Source organism: Anser brachyrhynchus (genome assembly GCF_964034855.1).
Source record: "Anser brachyrhynchus genome assembly, chromosome: 3".
In the NCBI taxonomy this organism is placed as follows: Eukaryota; Metazoa; Chordata; class Aves; order Anseriformes; family Anatidae; genus Anser; species Anser brachyrhynchus.
Window position 1 is genome coordinate 10,309,432 of NC_137696.1, and position 25,268 is coordinate 10,334,699.

Here is a 25,268-nt window from a genome sequence, read left to right on the forward strand (position 1 = left end):
TCACAGAAACACTTTTATTTGACTGCAGGCTTTCCAGGCACAATCTTTACGAGTTCTTGTATCTCATTCCATCTCATACATATCTTGAGTGGATCCATTTTCTGCTCTCACAACAAAACGTTCATTTGTTGTTTTTAGGACAGCTGCTAGCTGATGCCAGAAAATTTTCTGTTTGTGTTCTTCAGGGCTCCATTTTAAGTAGGTTTTTCTTTTCAGTAGTTTTCTGAGTTTGCTGAACTTCTGTGGCACGCTGTTGAGTGGGAGGTCTTCCAGCACGATCATAATGAGGGAATCCTGATTTTCATTCAGGACCCGGTGTTCAGCAAAATACAGTTCATACTGACACCAGCAGCTGTTTACAAAACTGGGAGAGAGAACAAAAAGGACTTTATGACTGTTCTCTATGCAGTAAAAAATGTTGCCAAGGACAGGATGTCCTGGTTTGAAATCTCTCTCGTGATAACATATTTTGAATCCGTCAGTTTCCAGTCTTTCCAGGAGATTCTCTTTCGTCCAATGTGCATCATGTTCACTGTATGAAATGAAGGCATCAAAGGGCTTGTTTTCTGGCTTCTTCTTGTACTGCTTCCTCTTTGCCATACACCAGTACCAACCCATTCTCACGTACCACAGCCCATCAAAATGCCAACATAAGCCTGTCAACACCAAAACAACCAGAACGGCAACACAAGCTGTGATGGCCATCTGAATGCCCAGGGAGCAGTGCAGAAGTGTGAGATTACTGCCCTCCACCAACGAGCCCCGTCTGTCAGGTGGAAAGCTGCACCTGAGATTTTCTTTGCCATTTATCTGCAAGTATGGGGTATGGATGTAGACATTTACAAACCAGTACAAGTCACAGTTACAAAAAAAATGTTTACCTTGAACAGTCAAAATGCTCAAACTTGTTAACTGTCCGAAAGTGTCCTCCACTATGGTTGTAATGGCATTGTTGCTAATGTCCAACTCCATCAGAGAAACTGGGAGAGAGCCACGCTGTAGGAAAGAGATCTTATTCCCTGATAAATTAAAATATTTCAGCATTGGAAAAGATTTCCCAAAGCGATCAGGGAGTTCTGAAATTAGATTGTGACTACCATCCAGATTAGTGAGCAAATGAAATTGGCTGGTGGGTTCCAGTCTGGTTATTAGGTTTCTAGAGACATTAAGGAATTCAAGTTTCCCTATGGTTTTGGTTAATGACAATACATTCAACTTATTTTTACTAATATCACATTTTGTTAAAGTCAATGGGAAGTATTCAGGATGCATATCTGTAACCTTGTTATTTTGAATATTAAATACTGTTAAGTTGGAGAGAGATTTAAAACTAGGGGGTATTATTTTAATATCGCTGTTACTTATGTCAAGGTGCTGCAGGGAGACAGGTAAGTCAGGAAGCATGGAAATCCGATTGCTGCTGAGATCCAAAAAGAGTAATTCTTGCATTCTGTTGGCAAACCATTCTGGAAGCTCTACAATGGAGCAGTTGGAGATTTTCAGGTGTTTTACTTTTTCTGGAAGGCTTTCGATGGGTGTACCAGCCTGGTTTCTGACAAATGAAATTGCACTAATATGTACAGTTCCAGGGGCAAACTTTGGGGCTGTATTGGTGGGTTTTGGATGTGCAGTGTATATGAAGTGGTTTCCTTGAACATACATATTTTCTAAGTTAAATAGCTTTTTAGCAAAATTTTGAGGTATTACACTTACATTTGCGAAGGACAAATCAATTACTGTGATGGTTGGAGGGAGGCATATCGTTTCCAAGTTGTTTAGGGGATTGTTGCTAATATTTACAAAAGAAAGGTTGCTGAACGGGAAGCGACAGATTGCTTCCACATCTATATTGTCAATTGTTATGTTGTTGTAACTGGCATCAATAGACTGTACATTTTTCATTGGCAAAAACAGGATGAATAGCGATAGAAGATCCATTTCCAGGTCATTGTGACTAATGTCAAGCTCCAAAACACTGTCCAGCTGAGCTTGGCAGAGGTCTGGATCTAGTTTTTCCATCAGCTCTTCCTCGGACAGTTTGCTCTTTGACAGATCAAGTGTCCCATTTATTGGTAGTCCACAGCGGTTAGGCCTCAATGTGGCTGTTGGAGAGACCGTTGTATTTTCCTCTGCTCTTGGAAGATGCCTTGTACTTCGTCTGAGCCTCATATTAACCTTTTGCAGGTCAGGTGGACTTCCTGAATGTGGCAGCTCTTCAGCTGATGCAGGAGGCTCCAGAGCTGCCTCTGTTGATTTTTCAGAGGCTCTGCTAGTTGCTAAGAGTTTCAGGTGAGGTGCAAGACCAGATACAAGAAGTTTCTTATCATTAAAAGTTAAATTCACAGAAACAAGGCTGAGCATAGTCTCAAATGTGCCGGGTTCAATGTCCTTAATCCGATTGTAGGAAAGGTCTAAAACTTCCAGTGCATCAAAACCTTCAAAGTCTCTCTTGGTTATTTTTTCAATTATGTTGTGTGAGAAGTTGAGAGCTCTTGCCATTTTGGGAGCTTGTGCTTGTGATACAGAAGAGAGATTTAAGTATGAGTAGTTATAAAATGGGAAGGCAGACTCGGTAGGTGTTCTCCAAGTTAGGAAGCCATTTGCTCTGCTGAATAAGAAAGAAGTGAAGTAGAAATGAAGACTTCTGATAAGGATCCCCATCCTAGAAAAAAGAAATTTAAAATCCATCATTATAATATGTTCTACCTTGCATAACTGAGTATGCTTTAAATAAGTAATAAATAACTTACTAAAAAGTACAGAAATTATTTCATTAGTTATATCTATGAATGCCTTGTTATCTACACACACACAAAAAAAAGTATCTTGCTTCATTGTTACTTTCAAGAGGCAATACTGAAAGACAGTGACAGAGGATGATTTGAAGGAGCATACTATTCATTTCAGTTCACTGTAATGACTCTGAGCATTTTCTATTTTTTTAAATCCCTTTCCCCCTCCCTAGATAGGTAGTAAGCAGCCTTTGTAAAACATCTTCCCATTGCATTATCTGAACTGCACTTTCATAAATGCTGCTTGAGGGTTTTATGCTTCTTGTCATGGCACACAACAACTGAGCAAAGCTGAAACCCATTCAGTCATTTAAGTTGCATGTTCAAGAGCAAGTGACAGGGAGCTCTGTGTAGCTGTGTGATCACCTGTCTTCTTGTGGTCACATCCCCTGTAGCACTTGGTGCTTTGCTCTCCACCAGGAATTGACCACTGAACATCTATTTAGCCTTACCTGTTGGAGTAAGGAAAAGAGTAAGTTTGCTCTGAAGATGAATTCCAGAGATTTGTATATAGCGCCCTGCTCCAGGAGAGGTCACTGCCTGCATACCCGCTCATCCTTGAAGACTTCCCCTTGTGTGGCAGTATCACTCCTCACCTCCTCTCCTGCCCCGAGTCTCTCCTGGTAGCTTCCTGACACTGCTTCATGCACTTCCATATCTTGTATTTGTTACATGAAAATGCAGATGCACACTGTTAGGTGAGCCATTTAGCTTTATCCTAATCCCTTTTGCTGTCCACCAGACTCAGATTCTCATGATTGACTGAGAAGAAGGAAGGAGAGGGAAGCCACAGACCTTGCAGCCTGTCCTCAGCCCTCAGCCAGCACCAGCCCCACCAGAGCACCCTGCAGCCCTACCTTGTGCCACTGTGCCGGTAAGCGAGCCTGGGGTGTTCAACGCCTTCCAGCTTCTAAGGATGAGAGACAGTTGATGGCTACCTCACACTTCCAGTGCCTTTCCCTGCTACCAGTCTCTGGAGCCATGCTTTTGTAGTGCCGGCAGCAGGGCGGGTCAGGCTGTGGGGGAGGCTGTCTGTTCTCCCTGTGCCCTGATGGAGGTGTTTTCCCCTCCCAGGAAAAAGTAAGAAATCTTCCTGCTGGTGAGAGCCGGTTGCTGAGGGGAAAACAACGTGTGGAAGTAGCTTGTTTTAAGGCTTAGAGTCTGCTGTGAGCAGTGGTGTCACAAGATAACTACTGGGCTTTTGGCTGCTTGCTGCAAAGTTACAGAAAAGGTAGGGATGAGAACCATCACTGACGGTGAGGACGTTCTGTAATAGATGTCCTACTGCACTGTTTTCAGCTTTCCTGGGTGGGGGGGAGAAAAAGTGTCATTAGACTTACAATTGAAAATACAAGAGCTGGTCCCACTGCTGATGGGCAACTGGAAGCTTCACTCCTGCTTGAGCAGCACAGGAAGGGACTGAAAGCACCTGAGCACAGTGACAAAACTGATCTGCTCCTGTAACATGAGTTGTTGTTTCCTTGGTGGTGAGATCTTCTGGGCTCTTTTAAGTGCAGGACCACTTTCAGCATGTGAGACCTTATGTTCACAAACAGAGCAATTGTACCTCTTGTGCACTTTAGCTAGGGAAAAATAGTAGGAGGTTTTCTTAGAGTTTGTAGTGCTACCCTGAAAAGTGTGCACTTCGCTTCAGGATGTCAGCAGATGGGGAGTCAACAGAGATTGCACAAGATGTTGAGCACTGTCATCTGCTCTGCTTTTTCTGCTATTTATTTTTTTAATTGTTTTTCCACTGTTTTGTAACTGCCAGTGACAGGAAATTCTTACAGTAGCCCAGAGGCTCTCATGTCCAGCCCCGAGGGGCTGGAAAGCCCCATGGTTGTTTGTCTTCCCTTTCTAGTCAGACTTGGCACTTTCCTGCCCCATCAGGTTCTGGGAACTGCCCTTAAGTCATGCCTTCTTCAGACAGATCCTAGCTTGCTTTAGCAGAAAAGACAGGAAATTAAGAGCATTTCGGACATGTCAGGATATATTCTTGAGGCAACTCCCTGAAGCTATTTCTCCTTAACGAGTCTTTCTTCCTTTATGTAAATACAGCCATGCTCTTTTTGAAACTCAGTCCATAGTTCCATCTTTGAGAAAACAGACGAGCGTGTTGTGTTGGCATTATTCTAACATTTGTTTCACCCAGCATTCCTTTTTTTTTTTTAATCTTTAAGACAGTCTTATTTTAAGGATTGTGGAGGAACAGCAGCACACAAGAAAGCCTTTTGTGAGTGAATAGGAAAAATACAAACAACATGGTTGAGAGCAGAACCAAGACAGATTTAGGGAATCCAGTTGTTGATGTTAATGTCGTAAGGTTAACATTAAACTATTTGTGAGCATAGGCACGTGGATGGCAGACTAGATGAGCCTGTGCAAGACCCGCTCACACCCAGAGAGAATGAGCACCAGCCTTCAGGAGACCAGCCCTTAAAAGAGCTTCTTTTATTAAAGTGGGCTTAGAATTGAATGCTGGATAAAAACTGGTAAGTCATATCTGTATAGCTGTACAAATAGGATATTTATCACCTGGAAATGTACTCTTCTGCCTCTCTGCAGGGAGAAGGAATAATACCATTCATTTTTTACCATTTGAGAAAATTGTTTCCAAGCCTGATTGGCTTATTTTTTCCCTTCAGCTAGATGAAACTTTTCAGGGACTGTCTCGCCTTGCACACTGTGCCACTGACTCCTTTCAGCTAAATCTACCAGCTGTGCAGATGTCTTACATAAGTATTCTCTGCTTCTTCATTCAGTCTTGCAGGTAGTTAATAATTTGTGAGTTTAAATGACAATTAAAAATTAGCTCTAAAATGAATCCCTATTGTCTGAAGTCTAATGGCTGCTATATTTAATTAGTATCTTTGAGTGGAGATGTAATTAAAGATGTAGCAATAATGACATGACTCTTTTTTTCCTACAGAAAATTCAAATTTCATTTCCTAATTGTCAATTGTCAGGCCTTAGCAAGAAGTGAGCAGTGCTATTCTACACTGGTTTGGGTTGTGTACGAGGAATCCACCAGTTACTGACTCACAAGTGAGTTTTGAGCATTTCTGTACTGATAAGGTGGGGACAGGGGATGTTGGTAGGTGCTTGTTGCTGATGCTCATTCTTTTTGTGTGGATGAATCCTGTATTCTGGGGCTTAAAATAGTTCATTCTTTGAACTGTTCTCATTTAAATAAATATCTTAGATAAGCGGCATGTTTCACTTTCACAAATCTACTTTCCTTTCATGTAATTTCCTTTGACTAATTGCAGATTATATCGGTACCATTACTGCAAATTTGCTGTCTGCCTTTCACATTATTTTCCACATTGCTGATTCTTAAATGAGTGTGGAAACAAATGCCTCTCAGGCTGAGATGCAAACCTGCATCATATCTCGGGTATAAATCTAAGCAGATTGGCACAGAAACCTGCAGAGCTCCAATTCTGCTTTGTGCTTTCTGCACACCCAAGCAAGCCTATTTTTCCCCATTTTTGGTACTGAGAGGTTCCCACGTTCCAGGGTCTGCCTGGGAGAGGGTCATAGAAGGAAGGTATTCTCAATTGCACGTTTCTTCCAGGTTCAAATGTATTAAAACACAAACTAATGCTGGAATAAATTATTTCTAGCAGTATCAAATCATAGTCTCTTCTGCCTTTTGTGTTTTTGTGCACATCTTTCCTCCTCCCCCTCCCATCTTGGTTCTTCTTGCTCGTATCGGCTGTTGGTAGGGGAGATATGGGAGGGGGTCAAAAAGAAAAATGTGTTCTTTATATTTGTGGATTTAAGTCCCCCTGTTCTCCCTGAAAAAGTCTTATGCTGTCTGCTGGACTGTCCATAACTTGTGTTATGTATTGCACCGTGTAGTAGTTCCTTTCAGTAAAGACAGGGGAAAAAAGTTCTCCTGACTTGGAAAGTTCTCATGGCTCATGATGTTTTTCTTTGGTTTCTGTGAGCATAGAAGAAGTGTGGAGTGGAGCAGTGCTACAGCTGGGCCTGGAGCAGACTGGCGAGACCCTCTGCTGACCTTTATTGGCAAGGGTAAGTGACTTACTTACAGTCCAGAATGAAAGCAGTTAAACTTAGTAACGAGCATAACATATGCCATCCAGTCCCTCTTTATGGGACAGGATTGCATTGTTCCATTGAAATTGGGTGCCTCGAACTGAAACACGTGTTCTGAAAGGCACCATGTCTAGTTCTCAGAGCCAAAACTAATCAGGGGACAAAGTTCACCAATGACCAAAAAGTCTCGCAGCCTCAATACACAATAAATACATGGTTGGAGAGCCCGTCAGCGGTAGTCCTTTGGTGCCTGGACCTGATGGGCTGCCTGGCAAAGGAGATGTCTTGACAGAGGAATGGGAGACTGGGGCGTGGTGTGGATTTGGCTGTTTTTTTTTGGGTAAAATATCTAACCAACCTGAGCTTTTACAATTGCTTAATGCTTTACTTTTCATCTTTGTTATCCAATCATGCACTTTGCTGACAAAGCTAGTCTTTTATTTCTACAATAAATCATCGTAAATTTGGTATTGCCTCATGTATCATTTTGTTGTTCGGTATCCAAAGAAGCCTTTGTCATGTAACATAGACCACTAAGGACAGAGACAGAGGCTTGGATTTCATCATTTTAGTGCCTGTGGATATGTTGGACACAGGCTAGGCACACTTTTGAGCGCATTGCTTCCTGTGCATGGGAAAGCAGAAGCTGAGGAATATGGAGAACTGGGTACATGCTTTTGGTGATAGTGTGATTTGCTCCTAGAACAGCAGAATTTTTGTTGGCTTTAGTGACACCATGAGGTGCTGTGGCTACTTAGTCAAAGAGGTTGCACTTCCCTATTGCACTGGGGACTTCTTTGCCATGTGGGGAATTAGAATTCTTTAAATTCTGCAGAGTACCTATCCTTACCTTTTTTTCCGATCTAATTTATCCCAGAACAAATGGATGTGCAGGAAGGTTTAGTATGTTGTGGTTTCTCTTCCCTTTAATGTCACCTAGCCTGATATATGCTGATAAAGTTTGACACCATCCCCACAGATGCTGCCTGTATATATTCTGCAATGAGACACAGCCACTACGTACAGCCTGGGGATTGAGCACTCAGAGCTTAAGAGCACGGCACAGCGCTAAGATGTGTCTGTACTGGCTTTCCTAAGACAAGGTAAGTAGATATGGGCAATTTCAACCTCAAAACAGACCTGTGCAATCCTTTATGACAAACACTTCTGTCTACTGTTGGAGCCTTATTAAGATTCAACCATCCCATTGTAAAGACAGATTAGGGAATTTAAGGCTAAATTTATTTATTTATTTATTTATTTAACTCTGTGTTGACTTGGGGATGCATCTTTGCTGCTGCGTACCTGAGGTAGTGTTACCCATGGCAGTCCAGAAATGGGGCTAAGGCTGCCAAGGGGTAACACCTGCAGAAGGAAGAGCTGCAAATCTGAAGCTGGGTTGGTAGGGAAGTGGGGAGCCTTTCCTAAAGTCGGTATCGCTGTAGCTGCACCTACTACCCCAGCAGTTTAAAGATAGTTTGGTTGTAGCTACTCAATCTGCAGTTACACCCTCAGCATCCATGCAGATAGAGTGAGGGAAGGTTCTGCAGGAGCCTGCAGCTCTTTCCTAGCTGAGGAACCATGTCCTTGACTGTTTACTGCTCACTGGCAGATACAAGCAACTTGTTGCACAGTGTGGTAAAAGCTTTTGGTGCAGCTTTGTAACATCCATTGCTACCTGCTTAATGAGATGGGCCCAGATGATTATTAAGGCAAGTAAAAATACTTAAAGGAAACTAAGTTAAATATCTAAAGTTAGAACACTTCTGTTTATCTTCTCTTTTCTAAAAGCTACTAGCTTGATACAAGATTAAAATTTAAGGAAGCTTTTCCTCATTTATTTAATGGTTCCCAAGACTAGGGAAAAATAATGATAAAAAAAATCTGGGTGGAAGACTCTCTTCCATCACAGTGACAAGCCATGAGAAATAAGAATATGATCAGGAAGAAAGACTTTGAATTTAAATGCCATATCATCCTGCTGATGCTTTGTTCTGTTCTACTAAGTAAGAGAGAGTAAAATTAGTTTTTACATTGCAACAGTCTAGCAGCTTTACTTGATATTCTGGGTAGTTCTGAACTAGTCATATGCCAAATGGTTGGTGGATTTCCATTTGACATCAGTCAAAACTCCTGCACCTTGCACAACAACTCTAGAAAAGAGGAAACCCATAGCTGGCTTACAAATGAGTAATACTGATCAAGATGCTGAAAATGCACAATTGCTACACACTGAAATCTTGCCAAGCTTTTGCCCATTCCAGCACATACATCATTACACACCTTTCAAAATGCTCCCGAGCTCATTATGGTGGAACTTAACTCAAGAGAAAGTATCTGAAAGCATTGAGTTAGATCTTACCCAGTTGCAAACTGATCTTGCTTGTCAGCACAGAGCCTACACTAGCAGTTTTAATGCAGGACTGTGGGTAAAGGACACACAAGTCATTTTGTGTGTTTAGTATGAAGAGGGTTGGTCTGTGATCACACAGAAAAAATGACTGAGGTAGCACCTAGTAAAAACACTGAAGGAACTTTCTGCCAGCCCTACAGTGTTCTCCCTAGGAAGGAACTCCTTGAAAGTATGGTGGGTGTTGGCTCCAAACTTGTGATTCTCATTTTTTTTCTTACCTATTTAAAAACAACTGTTTTAGAAGTATAATGGAAATCTTCAGATACTGCTGAGTAATATTTCAATTATCTAGTCCCCTGACTTCTAGGAAGATGTATTGCCTGCAGACTAAAACTTCATGCAACTGTATCAAAAAATCTTACTTGCAAGGTAGGCATGTTACCAGGAAATGGACCTCCATGCCAATGTTTTCCATTATGAGGGCAGGTGGATGTACTGAGTTGTCACCAAAAAGAAAAAAACAACTCAGACACACATGAAACACAGCTGAATACAGACAAGTGGGAGTCAGGGGGCCTAGCTAGTATTGACAACTCTGCCCCACAAGAAAGATGTTGATTTTTAATTGCTAGCATTAAACTCTGACTTCCTCAACCAAAACAGCAACTCTGACTCATGTCAGGAGGAATGTTCAGCAAAATATATTGCAATGAACCTTATGGAGTTAGCACCTATTTAAAAACAAAACAAAAAACACCGAACGGGTCTTGGAGAGCAGCCCAGGCTGAGAGAAGTAACAGCTGAATGGGTACAAGGTAAGTTAAGAAAAGATTGTGATATTAATACAGTTCCAGGCAGTCAAACTGAGGCAATATTTGTGTTTGGACAAACTAAGTAATTGCATTAGAACAATTACTTTTGTTCTAGTGGCTGCTGAAGGCTCCTGAGCAAGAAGTTTCCCTTTTCCCTTCTGTTGGCAGTTGAACTCCTCACATGAAGCTGGACCTTGTCTATTTTGCCTTTTTAAAGTTGATAATTTCTACCTCGATGATTGTTGCAGAATACCTCATACACAAGTCAGACACGAAGTGCAAGACAAGATTTTAATCGTTAAAAGTTTATCGATAACCTCTTATATACACATAGTTATACACAAAGTGGTTCATGAGTCCCTCATCTTAAGAGAATTCTGCTGGTGAGGTTGGTTGGCTGAAAACTTCTCTCTGTCTTGGTCATCTCACAGATATGATGTTAATGTGAAAAAAACCAGCTGGGTTGTTGATGAGTATGGCTTTCTTCATGGACTTATATTGTTCTTTAGCTGGGCACTGAAAGGAGCCCATGTTCATCAGCTGTATCCAAAATTTTACAGATGACTGGAGACTCCACCTTGAACACAGAGATCAAAATATTAACAACTACAAAATCATTAATAAACTCTTACAGGAGACTGCAACAGAGATCACAAGATTAATTACAACAGCGTGCAACAGGCTTGAGCATCACTTTGTAAAACTTGGTAAATGCTTTTTACTTTTGTGTATGATATCTATAGTATATTAACAATGTAATTACTAATAATAAATCCTCATTTCCCTAGGCAAATGCAACTGAACAGAAAGCAATACTTGGTCAGCAGTTATGTATTTGGGTACGTTACAAGAATCTTTCTTTTGTGAAGAGTCAGTGGAAGGAAGGGACTGTTTTAAACTTGAGGAAACGGATGGGAGATGTCATAGGTCTAAGGTGCACAGAGCTGACTAGACGGAGCAGCAGCTCGCTAAGGTTAGTAAGAACACTTAAATGATGTTAGCATTCCTCAGTGCATTTAAAAATCCTGCTGTGGCTTTCTCTATGTTCTCTGTGTTCCCCTGTCTGGGGCAGACTTGCATTGCTAGCCCTGCCTGAGATGGTAAGTGTAAAACCTTTCACTTCAGTAGAAAAATCTCTTTATCAAATTAAAAACATTCCTTTTACTCTATGACCAATGCAAGCGACCACACTACACACACTTTGCATAAAGTGGAACATGGACTTTGAGACATCCTCTACAAAGTGACACCTGATCTTAGGAAATTCAAGTATGTGTTTACATACCCCAAGGATGTATTGGCAAGAATGAGGCTCTAACATATATATGGTTACAGCATGAGGTGAATCAGACTCTTTACATCTGAAAACAGAAATTTTGCAGTGTTTAGCATGTAGTAAGCACAAAAATGAAATCTATATTTCCTTACTATCTATCTAATTTTTACTAAGCCCAGCTAATGGACATAGCTTTCTGAGCTTTATGAAAGACAGAGAGAGGCTTTCCCCTCTGGCTTAGGAAGCAGAAACACGATACATCAGTTTACTAAAAAAAAGTTAACTTACTTCAATTTCACAGTCACCTGCCTTGGCTTCTCGGTTAAGTCACAAACATCTCCATTTCCATAGAAATGAGACACCATCCTGCCCAGAAGTTTGGAATGAAGAAGTTTGGAAATAGTGAACAGAATTCTTAAGCACAGAGCTAACTTGTGTAATAGCGTATCTTGTCATTCTTCAAATATTTAACTCCAATATACAAAACAAACAAGGAAAATGCAGTATATCAGTTATTACGTAAACAAATAATTGTTTACTAATGAAAGTCTTTTCCTCTGCATCACACCCAAAATCTTGCATGTCGACTGGGGGAAAAATCTATACAACCTTCTCATAACAGTTTATTATGTAACTGAATATTCATGCATGGCAGAACTGGGCCCTGGCACTTGTTTTTCTCTATCACAAGTATGAGACTAACTCAGGAACTCATAATCAGAGTTAACCATACCTAACTGTCTGTGTACCATCTTCTCTAAGATAGTAGGTTCTTGCAGCATTCTTTTTGGACCATTCAATGTGTTCCTCCTTGTTCCAGGTACCCACAACCACAGAAGTCTTGCCACTTTCCTTGTCCTAAAAAAAGAAAGGCTGAGCTGATAATTTTGTTTTAATGACAGAAGAACATTTCCTCAAAAACCCACACATGTTCAGCTTTGATTATCCCTGTGCTCTATCTGACGTGGTACCTACATTCCCCTGCGTAAACTCTTGAGCAGCACACTGAGGATTTATTTTCTGAAATGCATCTTCTTAAGCCCAAGATGTAGATTAGCCAAGAAAAGGATGCTGCTTTTTTCAAACCAAAAACAGATTCTTTAACCTCCCCACCACCAGCCACAGTCAGCATTTGGCAGAACATAAAACTATTTAAATGTACCTCATGATACTGATGAACATATTTGCCATAGCAGAATTCATACTTCCACCAACCGACACCCTAGGGAGAGGTAGAATCTCAGCATTAAAATGAAACAAAACCCCAAAAACAACCACTCCCACTTCCCTCCTGACCCTAAATCACTCATTATTTTAGCTGTAAAACTCCAACTTTTATTCAGATATGCTGATTTGTGATTTGCTTTGAGAGAGAATCTCTTATTAGACTAATTGGCATAGGCAAGGGATGGAATAGATGAGTTTAAGCAAAGAGGACCTTGTTCTTATCTCAACTCATAGAAGAGCCATGTAAGGACTGTAAGGACTAAGTTCTTTAAACTACTTGTATCTCCTCTATTCATCTTTTTAAGAAATATTTTACTTTTTAAAGACAGTGAAAACTTCAGATGCCTCTTCGCTGCTGGCTCGTCTTTCAGTAAGGTATATCTTTTTTTTTCCTTTCTCACTAACAAAATTAACACTGAACAATTCTCATGATCTACTTTCATTTTTCACTGTCCAACTAAGTTTATTTTCAACAGAAAAATTAAAGATACCTTTCTAGCATAGACCTAGGTATATAAGCCTTCCCTCTATCAACGAAAGGCAATTATTATGTGCATAAGAATGCTGTTAAAACATTAACTTGACATGGCTTGTGTAATAAATGCACCAGTGTTTTATTCATATAATAGAAGCGTACTATTGCTTCAACTTTGCATTTTGCCCAGCACGGCCAATGAAAAGTTATTTAATGAGGATCTATTTAAATACTTCAAAGTCAGGGGAAATATCATTCATGAACATTAAGCTCCAACTCACTACCCTCCAGACCCAAATTAAAATTATACGTTTATGCCCAAACTAATATGCCTATGGAAGCATATAAAGAGTATCCAAGGCAAAGACTGGGCAAAAGTAGGTCTTGAATACAGATCAAAAGAATATTTTCAGTTAAGGTTGAACTAGTTACTAGTAATTCATTTTTTTGAAGGAAAATACCTCTTTTGTTATCAGGAAATAAAGTAGTCCCCCTTCTGGCTGAAATACTAACTTCAACTATCAGCATTCATGGAGAAAATGAAAAACCCACCACCATATTGCACCTGCAATTAAGGAATTGCTATTTGATTGTATGCAGCCTTAATTTCTTACCCCATGGAAACAGTAAGAACCACTAAGAAACTCCTTTATAAGTTGGTCATCAGTCAATTTGGAGATGTGGGTTGTTCCCACAGTTAATAGTTGATGGCTGCCGACAGCAACAGGCTTATGAATGGAAGAAAATTTATCTTCTTTTGTTGAATGCATTTCTTCCTGAAATTAAAGTATACAAAAATATATTAATTAGACTTCATATGCCCCTTTCAAAATCTTATAAACTATAGGAAGTTACTTAATACTAAGTGAGGCAGGCTGTGCAAAGAAGTATGAAAGCATGCTGTCACCACTTTCACTGTGCCTTAGACACAGCTAAACAAAAGACTGAGTCAGAAACATAGCAACCTTCCAAACTGTAGGCTAAGAAGGCTACAAAAGTTTTCTACTGGTAGCCCAAATACAATTGATATGTTTTCTTTCCAAACAAAGTAAGTTACATGAAATTTCAAAAAACTTAAAGACCATTTGAAAGACTGACGTGGTCTTATAAAGTTGAGTAAACGAACTTACTCCACTGAACTGCAAGTTATGTGTACTGTAACAATGAAAACAAGTACTTTTCTATTTCAAATTAAAGAAATTCTACCTCCTTAACCCTTCTGAAAGGCATCTTCATCATTTCTTGCTGTTTTTCCAGCTGTTCCAGATTATGAGGTTTAAGTGGGGATCCTGGCAGGGACTGGCAAAAAATGTCATTCACAGGAGAAGCCCTGAACCTGTGCAAACAAGTTATGGATATATAACTTACCGTGCTTTAAAGACAAGACATACTTTTTGATTGCTAAAAATTTCTGACTGAGTTTAGCTTGAGCTATTTTTTTCTTGCAATAGCACCATCTCATTCAAAGCTACAATGTCTGTGCAGCTGATGTAAATGAGCGTAGCCCAGTGCAGACTCACTACCACCACTGCCAGACAACTGGCAGCACAATCTAATCACTTTTCTTCAAAAGGAAAAAAACAGTTATTAAAAAGCAAACTGCATTGTACATGTACCATGAATGTAATGTCAAGACTCCAAAAAGCCCTCTCAGAAGTTAAAAAACTTGAATGATTAAAATTGATAGATGCAGTGCCTGTATAATTAAAATAACACATTCCTGTACTGTGACGTGTATGGCTTTTCCCACTGCACATATATCATTATTCCTCTATCATTCTCTTCATTAGCTATGTCTGCAAAAAGCAGCTCATCTCAGGAAAGAAAAATCAGCTAGAGAAGAGTAACACGCCTTTCTCCTTGTTTTACACAAATGAAGGCCTCATTAAAACACCAAATAAACCTTAACAGATTATTAAGGCAAACATCAAAATGAAAATCATACTGACAAATGATGTATTTGAACAGTTTTTGTTTCTCATCTAATTGAAAAGGTGCTCTTTAGAGGAAACTTATTTACAAAACAAACATGCAGGCACTGCTTCAGAAGCAAGGTGGCATTCTGTGATGTCCTCCTTTGAAAAGTCTGTAATACACAACAGTAGCTCTATGACAATTGCCCCTGTAGTTGAAAGAATCTAAACGTGTTTCCTAAATAGTTACTACACTCCAGATTAAACCAAAGAAGCCTGTTTTCATCTGAATTTTATTTAAAAAGCATAACGCTGACAGTTACAGTAGTCTTACTACTACTCAATCTTCCTTCCTGATCCAAATGTCCACCAATTTAAAAGAAAAAAAAAAAAATCAAACTGTAACCAAATAAGAATGCCAACTAGAACTAATGGATGTGCTTTTGCTAAGTTAATGCAACTGCGTTATTGGGTAAGCGTAGTAAAGGAATAGTGTCTGAAGTACTGCTAAGTGCTGTTGCGGGGAATACAACAGGAAAAGTGCACTTAAAATGAAGTTGGTTTGTCTGTTCTTACCTCTGCTGACGCTGAGCAGCGTTTCAAGCTGACCATCTCTACCCATCTTTATTTACTAAGATGTAAGTCTGAGAATAAAAATCTCGTATGTTTAAGTATTTCTTGCCAGTGGCCAGAAAGTCTTCCATGCTTTCAGTTTGGGAAGGAATAGTGGCTCAAGATTTCATTCTTATCACATGAAAAAAAACAATTTGCCTTGCACTTTCTATTCTTCTGCTGATACAGAGGCTTATAAGACACGTAATACATAGCATACAAACAACAGATGAGCACAATAGATAATACTGTGTTATCTGTTGCACTTAACAGATCCATCCACATGATAAAATTGCTAGTTGGGACGAAATATATAAGAGCATCACTTATTTACCCTAAATGGGGAGCATGTATAAAATGCACAGTCAAGGATTTTGTCCTTTAGACTTTGTTGCCTATTTCAGAACAGCAACTAAATACTTGCTTGTTCTGATGTCTGTGTGTATGGGAAATAGAACTCCTGTCAATTATTTTCCCCTTTCATTTTTATGTCATGTACTTAGCAATTCTGCTTACAACCTTTGAAAGGTCAAAGCTATTAAAACTACAGATATCCTCTAGATGCATGTTACAATTCAGAGAGGGGAGAAAAAAAGAATCCTAAACTTGATTTTTGGACAAATAAACCTGTAACTGTGAACTCTTCAGATGAAAATGACATACAGCTAGTGGTAAGGCAATAAACCAAGGCAAGGACATATAGGAGCTTCTTAAGTTTTGAGTACAGCTAAGATAAATGTTAGTAAGGTTATGGCTGAAGACCATACTTCTGTTTTTTGAAATTAAATAGAGTAGTTGAAGTCTATGCACACATACATGGTGCGTGCAATTTGCAGTATCTAAATACTATAAAGATGATCCCCAAAGACTTTGAAATCGTAAACTAAGAGATGAGACTGAGTGTTCTTAGTCTGCCCGCAGCCTTCAGGCCCTGGTTTGCATTCCTCCTGAATGACAGAGCCAGAAGCTTACCTGTTGAAAATAAAATACTTCCCATCTGCTTCTCATACAGGATCAACCAGGAGAGACTTACAAAATGCAAATACCGTGCAACTGAAGATGAAAACTCTTAAGACTATGCAAAACTGCACTTGCCAAAATAAGTACATATGAGTATCACAGTTCTGTACCAGAAACCACAGCTGAATATAAGACTTGCATAAGCACATGCACAGAAGCTGATGAAAATTTGGAGTGATAATGTTAGCCAAAATTTGGGTATCATACCTATATTTAGGATGGTTGCATAACAGAGGTGTCAATATAACCACTTCATATTCACAAGTCGTAACTTCTGCTACTGAAAGAATCTCATGTTTAGCTTCTGGATGACAGATGTACATCACTGTACTTGATCTGGGTAGGTTTTGTCTCAAGCTACAAGGTGTGCCGTTTCCCATTTCTACAGGATAGTATGGGGTCATCTGCCCTTCTATATTTTTTGTAGGTATCTAGGTGAAAGAAAGTAAAAGTTAAGGATCACAGTAAAAGTCCTTTGACTTTTCTGAAACAGAAAACACTATAACATTGTGCAGAGCCAGCACTACTGGATTGAAACCAGCCCCCGTGTACTGATTCGGTGTTGCTGCAACATCCAAACACATTCTGGTTTATTACCTCCAGCTCAGCACTGCACAGATGCACCAAGCCACATGAGGTCTGACTAGAAACACGACTGCAGAAGCAGCTGGTTTCTCTGCACAGGTTGCTTGATGGTGCAGTTCTAAGAAAGCTCACCAGCTGGGTGCAATGTTTCGAAAGAGCACCAAGCCAGCTGTGTTCACCCTGTAATCTAGGAGCCAAGGAGCTCTGAGTAGCTCTGCCAAGCTCAGCTCAGGTCTGGCCAGGCATGTTACCTTCTGTTCAGTGTCAGGCCATGAAGAATCCCCAATGGCCCCTTGCAAAGTCATCCATGTATCTGCCCTTATCATACCCAGCCCGGGTGTCTCCTTGTACAGAGTATCTCACACCATCTGGTATCATAGCTAACAGAAAGTTAACAATATATACTAAGTAAATCATGCTTTATAAAATTTGAAATGGCGGTGTAAAATACATTACTTCAAAATGCATTTTGAAGTAAAGGTAGTTTACAAAGCCCAAATAAAAACTTTAAATCTACTTTCCTTCATTTTCTACACCCTAGGTAAATTCTCTTCAGACTTGTTCCTTCATGTTTTGTCCAACTTCCCCTTCAGGAAACTAATTCCCCAAACTGCTAGGAAGTCCCTCTTTGGCTCCTATCTTCAAAGCAGCTAACATTCCTGGGTACCAAAAGGTCTGTTTGTGCAAAAGCCATGTTGGAACCCACAATCGAGACCACTTTCGATCTGTTGTTGCTTGAGCTAGTAAAGGTTTTCAGTGCACAACAAATCAGGCTCGGTGCTAAAAGGTAGTGGTGCCTTCTGTGCTTGGGCCAAAACCCAGGGGAACTGGGACCCTCCTACATCTCACCTACTGCGGAGTTCTCAAACCAAGCTACCCTGTCACAGGCCATGGACTTTTTTTCTTCCTGACAACTGTTCCATCATGAATGAAGTGATGAGACATTTGAGAGTTACAGGAATGAACGTGGCAGTAGCTTAATTGCTCAGGCACTCCTTAGCTTCCAGTCACATATCCACTCTATACCCAAATATTCGGTGGTCAAAGGTGGTAAGCAAAGATATATTCCATTGACTCACAGAAGCGGTACCGATATCTTTCCTTCCTATCTTCCTGAATAAAAGAACTGACTTTTCCTTAAATATTGAAAAATTATACCTAGGCATTTCATTGCTTACTCAAGAAACCTAAATGGAGAGAGCTGCTGTTTGTACACAAATCCTATTGAGAGGTCTGTCAGTTAAGATAAATCTCTAGCCTCAGCAGGTTTTTGGTTACTTTAAGCAGCACCCACCCAGCTGTGTTATGTATCCTTTCCCTTTCCTGACTACAGATTCCAATCAAGTTGCAAACTTAAATTATTTGTGGACTGAAATCAAGTCAGTGTACATACATCATAAATACTGGTAAAAAAAAAAAAAAAAAGTCCGCAAAAATGTTTCGCAACTTCTGAAGTAATGAATAAAAATTCTTCAATTTCCAAGAACCACAGCCATCAGAACAGGCACATTCTGACTTGAGTCTGCTTCCCCAGCTACCCGCAAAATGCTGATCAGGCATGCATATTTTCTGAGATCCACTGCAAGACAGATATCACTCTCTGCTATTTAAATCGGTATTACAAAGAACATGCAGATGAAAGTTTGACTTCAGAATTAAAATAAAGGTAACTGGAAATAAGATAGGTGCATGTTTATCTGCAGGCCAGATTTGCTGTTGCTAATCCCAAACACCAGCGTGCTTCAGGTATTTACACTGTTTTGCTACCAAGTCAGTAACTCACAATTGCGTTTTGGGACCTTAATAATAGAAAAGTTCTCTAACGGAAAACAGAAGCACAGAGTTTTACAGGATGGGTCATCAAGTCAGGTGAGAAATCTACAGATTTGGTGCTGTACAGTTCTGTTAAGCATTTCTAACCCAAAATTTATGAAAGGGAATAGGGATTTCTGATGCAGCTAGAAAAATAACTGTTACTAGACCTTAATGTGACTTTGTGGATATGTGTATTGTGTTCATAGAGAAAGAATACATAGCTCAGATCTCATATAAGTTTAAGATTGGCATAACTTTAATTTAAATAAACAGGAGGGTAAGAAATTTACTAAGTAGACTAAGCAAGCTTTAAGCAGTGTAACTAATAATCTAAAGTGAAAAGAGTGCAGCTCGGGAACAGAGTTTCATTTTTTGATACTCATTTTGTTAGGGAACTTATAATCTCATCATATATAAATTGCCTCCACTATCGATGGCAAAAGTTAAAATAGATGTTTTTCACTTGCCTCTTTTGCACTCTCTTTTGGATTTTCCTTCTCTTCTTGATCTAGGGAATAATTAAGAATGAGGTAAGCATAAAGTCTGTGAGCTCGAAATAAAGTGAAATTATACACAGAGAAGTTTGTTTTGTGTATTTGCTTGTACTTTGTGTATAAGCTGTCAAGAGTCAATTTTAACAACTTGCAGGTGCAAAAGAGGAAAGAAAGGAAATAAACAGTGATCTAGGGTCCAGAGCAAACAGAATAAAATACGAGTAAGCATCATCTTAACACAATTGAGTTTATGTGACAGGCCAAATCCAGCTCTAGCACCACAGGAATACCATGGAGGCCAGAATAACATGCCACTGTTGCTGTTCTTCGAGGGATAGCTGACTATTCTCTTCGAAGTGAGTGAATTACAGACTGAGACAGTACACAGCAAGTACTTCAGCCCACCCACCAGCCAGCCTCAGAGGGTGCCCTAGGTATAGGATGAAGCTAGGCTAGACTGCACACTATGCTCAGGATCATGAGGATAAGCGTAGTAACAGAGTAAGGTTACAAGTTGTCACAGGTTAAAGCTGTCTTTAGTTCTGAACTGTTTCAGGAGATGGTCTGGACTCCATTCAGAATTAGATGAGCAAAAGGCAACTCTGCTTTGCTGTCACCCATTCAGCTATTCCAAGTTTACTGTATCACACTTGTGGATTTAGCTCACAATGGTTTGAAACACCTTCTATTTCCATCTATTTTATTTTTTTAAGAGAAGTAGTGTGAATTGCTGTACAGGAAGCATAGAATAAAATCTGCCACTTAAGCGAAGAGGACAGAGAGTGAACATACTAAAAGACTGATAACTTCACAAATTATCAAGACAACTTAAAGTATCATCACATGTAACTTCTCAGAATAATAGCCCACAACAGAATTCATAAACATCACATACAGCAGCTTTTAGGGAGAATTAGGCACCTCTGCACAGGATTAATGACAACACAAGCAAACACCCTAACTTACTAATAAGAGGAACCAAATAATGCAGTTTCTGAGTCAAGTTTCTTTTTAGGACTAAGATACCTAACTGAAGGTTGCAAACAGGAATTCAAAGAAATAGGGTTAATAGCTCTAAATCCCCTTCGAGATCAAGCCACTCAAGTGAATCACATTTAGGAGGAAAAATGGTGGTGCCTTTTATGTACTAGCCTAGAATTAAAAAAAAAAAAAAAGGTAAATTATTGTTTTCTACTGTTTCCATCAGCTCTGATGAATGAACACTTAGTCTGTGGATTTTGAGAGTTCTCTGAACCAATATACTGCCTACATAAGGGAACCAGATATCAGCAGGTGTGAACACAGAACTTCCAGTATCTACAAAAATTTATCTGCAAAAATGCAAGTATTCAGAAAATTATTCTAAACTAGTTTGAGTTTGGGGCTCAGCTACCTAATTTCCACTGAAGTCACACTTTTTGCACTTCAGTATTTCTGAAGGTCTGTGCCAGAAACCCTAAAAAACATTCTGCAACAATTCCAAGGATCAAATCTACCTGCAAAGGCTATAAATGTGTGTATTTGCATACCACATTCTACTACAAAATAGCAGAGCCCAAGATGTGCTACACACTTTGGCTGCTGTTTCCATCTTGAAAGACACTTCTCCCCACCCAAAGAGAAAGAGTGGCAGTAGATTACATTATCAAACAGACTCATCTGACATATATTGCTTCAATATTGCTACTATGCATTTTTTTCCCCGATCCTAATTAATTATTGCAAATTAATCTAATTAACTAAACATCACAGCGAAACTCACAGAATGAATAAATGTAAAGTGCTGAAAGAAATTACTTAAGAACTACAATTTGTATAACAGTAACGTACAGAGCTGTACTGTTCTATCAGGAATTGGTTTTCTACAGCATATTTCTTCAAAGAGTAATGGTTAAAACCAAAAGAACTCATTAGCATTAGCAAAATAATCTAAGACAAACCTGGTTCTGATAATGGGTTCTTCATCATCATATTCCCAAGATAGTATTCTTGGATGTTTATTTTCTACAATCAAGAGAGGTTAAAAAAAAATCTGTTACTGTTTTCCATACTTTTTCAAGCATACAGGTTTTCAACTCTTCTGGAGGAGTTATGCACACAGGTGCCACTGAAAATGCAGCTGAGACTTCCAAATTGCAAGAAACCTACCTGTCCTGTCTCTTTCTCCTCGTGATATTGACGGATGTGTTTTCCGTGGCAGACCTCGTAAGTCCAGTAAGATTCAATCTTAAAAATAATAACAATTTTCTGTTTAGATAAATTACCCCCAAAAACATTTCCCCCCTAATTTCTGGCTTTTACAGCAATAAAACACAGCCAAAGCAGATGGATAAAAGCACCTTCAAAAACAATAGCACAGTGAATGGTCTCAGTGTTCCCTAAGCATTTTGATGAGGTTCCAAATAAACACAACAGGTGAACTTTCTTAACTTTTACACAGATAAATTAAAAAAATAGATATATAGACTGAATTTGGTCTAAAACCACTGGGACTAAGCTGAACTGACTCAGCACTGACTGTTTTTAACAACTGCTGTAGATACGGGCTGTTTATCAATGGGGCTTGACCCACTCTCTCTTCCTCAAGGACTTGCATAAGACCTTGTGTAGGTATAGCATTTGGTCATTTTTGCTCTCTCAGTTTCTCAGTACCAGCCTGTTTGCTATTTGGTTTGTTCTTGTAAGGCACGAGCCTGTGAATTGTGATGACAGCTGATGAAAAATGGAAAAACTTTCAGAGTATCTAGAAGTATGTTTGTTTTGGTGTTCTAACAATTTATGAGAAATGCTGCTCATTAGACTGCCACATATTACAACTTGACTCTTGGAAGTAAGCATTTAAATCCACATTTTTAAATTGGTATTATAACAACCCAATTTATTTGTATACTGAGATCTTCTACTACATGGAATTTTATCAATAATATAGGTTAAATCAAAGTTACAGAAAATTTATTTTGGTCTGAATTAGTACATAAAATTTGAGATATATTTATCCAGGTTATTACGCTAAATCTTAAAATGGACTGAATGAAAATCTTTTGATTAGCATGCAAATTACCAACACAGAAGTGACATACTCTATATGAACAGCTACTTTGCTTAAAAAGAGGTTCCAACAATTCTCCTGGAGTAGGACCTTTGTAGTCCTTTTCTTCTTCCTACAAAGGAAGGATATTACATTAAAATTGGAAGAAGTTCGGTTAGTTAATATTCATCTATTAGTTTTTCAAAAAAAGTTTAATTTTGCAGTAAGAAAAATTAAAAGATACAAGAGCTCATTAGTTCTTGCCCTGAAGGAGCTGTGTTGTGATCAGGGCAGGTAATTTAGTTAAACAAGAAGGGACAAGTAGAAGTCACAAAACAGTCAAAGCAGAAGAGTTCTGTGGTTTTAAAAAATATGTACGTTGCAAAAGAGTAGCAGCTCCCAGCTTGCTCTGTCAAGAATGGCAGCTTGGATTACGAATAGGAAAACAGTATCAACAATCCATTTGTGGAAGTTTACTTCTTCCTATTTCTTACTCTATAAATGTGCATGCTATTGAAGAGGTAAAGTTCTTCACCCCTAAAGGTCTGTCACCTGAGGTGAAGTACTTGCTATTCTCCATCACATAAGGATGAGGGCTATTTCAAAATGTAAACAGTTAACTTGGAAGACGCTGCCAAGACTTGCCTGCAGTTTATGATTACAAACAAGACATGGCTGAACGTACCTCATTGCCACTCGCTATCAGTGGAAGTATGCATTTGTATTTCTCTTTATCCACAGTGGTCATGATGATGTAGTTATCCTCTTTGTACAGGACACCAGTTGTAGGCTTAAAAAAAACCCAAAAACACACACACGCAAATAACCCATGAACCAATCAGGGTTTTAAAGTGCTACCACTCAGAAACATTCCTAAATTCGTGAGCAGTACAGCTGACCAGGGGAGGGCGGCCCGGGACACCCCCGGGAGGCTGCGGCAGCAGAGGAGGGGCTAGGGGCGCTCAGGGGGCCGCAGCTCGCCGGCCTCTGCTCGCCCCTCGCCCTCCCCGGGCCCGTCCTGCCCCTCTCAGCCCCCCGGCGCGCACCCACCAGGCTGAACTCGGTGCCGGGCCAGTTCACCCTGAAGGGCACGTCGTCGCTGAGGTGCGGGAGGGCACGGCCGCCCGCCGCCACCGCTGCCACCGCCGCCAGGAGGCCGCAGAGCAGCGCCCGGGGCCGGCAGCCCCTCATGGCCGCCCGGCGGCTCGGGGGGACCGCGGGCAGCCACAGGCCCCCGCCGCCACGTCTGCTTCCGCCGGCTGCGGGGCGGGGCGGCCCCGCCGCATCAACATCCGGGGCGGCCGGCGGTAAGTGCGCGGCGGGCCGTGGCCAGAGGGGCCAGGGGCCAGGGGCTAGGGGCTAGCCGGTCCCCTGCCGGTCCCCGCTGCTACCCCGCGGGGCGCCGGGCCGGGGCCTCAAGGGGCGGCTCGCAGCTCCTCCGCGTGTGCGCGGGTCTGGGTGTGTTTCATGTTTATATATGTGTGTGAGCGTGTGAGTGTGAGCGTGTGAGTGTGAGCGTGTGAGTGTGAGCGTGTGAGTGTGAGCGTGTGAGTGTGAGCGTGTGAGTGTGAGCGTGAGCGTGTGTGAGCGTGAGCGTGTGTGAGCGTGAGCGTGTGTGAGCGTGTGTGAGTGTGTGTGAGTGTGAGTGTGTAAAGTCGCCCTTTCCGTGCCTCTCCCAACAGAGAGGTGCAGGAAGCAAGGTGTGGCAGCAGGCTCCGTGCCTGGCTCGCCCCACTGCGGTGTGGGGCTGTTCGGTGCTGTGGTGAAACCCTGACTTCTGAGACCTCGTGCTGTTGTGCGTTGGTACTTAGTCGGCTGCAAAAACCTGGTATTTCAGAGGGTGCTGTGATTAATTTGGGAATATCTTACTGTGGGCTGTTAAGAAAGCGTGTCTTGTTGTAGCCGTCCTTCCTGAGCACCAGGCGCTTTGCTGGCATGAGCTCCTCCCTCCAGCTAGGCCTAAAAAGGGCCCTGTCCTGTCTGTCGTGACAGCAAAACCAGCACCTGCTGTATAAGCTTGCTGTCACAGGCAGAGCAAGCACAGAAGTTTAATATTTGAGAGGATTTTGTACGGGATTATAATTGGGTCAGGAATGGCTGCAACTTCTCGTTTAAGATTTTCATCTCCATTGCATGGATGTGGACATGATACACTTTATTTTCCACCTCACTGTTAATAGTACTAGACAAATATCTGATAGTTTCACCCAAATACCCGATTTTACTATGGTAGAAATTTACTCAGTGTTGATCCATATACCAGAAGGTGTAAAAGCCTCTGGCACAGCAGCATGCTCGACAGGACCCTCCTGGGTATCCAGCACAGCGTGACGAAGCTTTTACATGGAGCAATGCATGTGCCTTTCCAGAGTGGCATCACTGATGTTCAACCTGCGTTACAAAGTGTACGGTGGTAATGCTGATGTACCCTTTTCTACTGGCTCGACTGGGTTAGGTTTTCCTGTTTTTTCCCCAGATTTTTAGAGTAATACCAGCACGACTTCTATGGTGTAGAGTAGACCTGGAAGGTACAAAGAAATAAGGAACACAATTTTGTGTTCAAGTAAATACAATGAAGCACTTCCTTTTATCTTCAATTAAGAACAAACTGTAAGTTGAGAAATGGCTGGACTGAAATGGAGACTTGTGGAAGGAGAAAGGTGGGGCAATTAGTACTGTCTGCTTTGCAATCGATAATGGGATGTAGTATGAGGATAAAGGGAATGTTTTGGCAGCATATAGCAATTCTTAATAAACTCAGACTAGCAGAATGGGGGCTGAAATCTTTAATGAGAGAAGTAAAC

General features: G+C 40.6%; 3 protein-coding genes and 1 long non-coding RNA gene across 6 annotated transcripts in view; 2 read left to right on the plus strand and 2 right to left on the minus strand.

Annotated features, from left to right (window-relative positions):
* On the minus strand, nt 1-3,858 carry LOC308193196 (toll-like receptor 2). Its single transcript, XM_080587568.1, has 2 exons — nt 3,650-3,858; nt 1-2,662 (listed from the first exon to the last, which is right to left on the minus strand). The coding sequence occupies exon 2, from the start codon at nt 2,659-2,661 to the stop codon at nt 64-66; it is 2,598 nt and encodes an 865-aa protein (XP_080443694.1). The 5' UTR covers nt 2,662; nt 3,650-3,858; the 3' UTR covers nt 1-63.
* A 6,438-nt stretch (nt 3,859-10,296) lies between these two features.
* On the minus strand, nt 10,297-23,655 carry ERLEC1 (endoplasmic reticulum lectin 1; the record flags this gene model as incomplete). Of its 2 annotated transcripts, XM_080587577.1 has the most annotated exons (14): nt 10,297-10,596; nt 11,305-11,380; nt 11,584-11,661; nt 12,029-12,153; nt 12,458-12,517; nt 13,612-13,773; nt 14,204-14,333; nt 16,750-16,973; nt 19,410-19,450; nt 21,377-21,440; nt 21,585-21,662; nt 22,517-22,597; nt 23,150-23,254; nt 23,515-23,655. In XM_080587577.1, the coding sequence occupies 14 exons, from the start codon at nt 23,653-23,655 to the stop codon at nt 10,525-10,527; spliced, it is 1,437 nt and encodes a 478-aa protein (XP_080443703.1). In that variant the 3' UTR covers nt 10,297-10,524. The 2 variants fall into 2 exon arrangements, with proteins under 2 accessions (XP_080443703.1, XP_080443702.1); XM_080587576.1 differs by lacking the exon at nt 11,305-11,380.
* Nucleotides 10,586-21,633, plus strand: LOC308193201. The gene is made up of 3 exons (XR_013949458.1): nt 10,586-10,726; nt 10,808-10,992; nt 21,497-21,633. It is a non-coding gene; the product is annotated as an uncharacterized lncRNA (long non-coding RNA).
* Nucleotides 23,643-25,268, plus strand: part of ASB3 (ankyrin repeat and SOCS box containing 3) — a 32,090-nt gene continuing 30,464 nt past the window's right edge. The window contains exon 1 of one of the 2 annotated variants that reach the window (XM_080587572.1): nt 23,643-23,771. The gene's annotated coding sequence lies outside the window, so the exon portion shown is untranslated. The remainder of the gene's footprint in view (nt 23,772-25,268) is intronic. The other variant, XM_080587571.1, reaches the window with a different exon arrangement.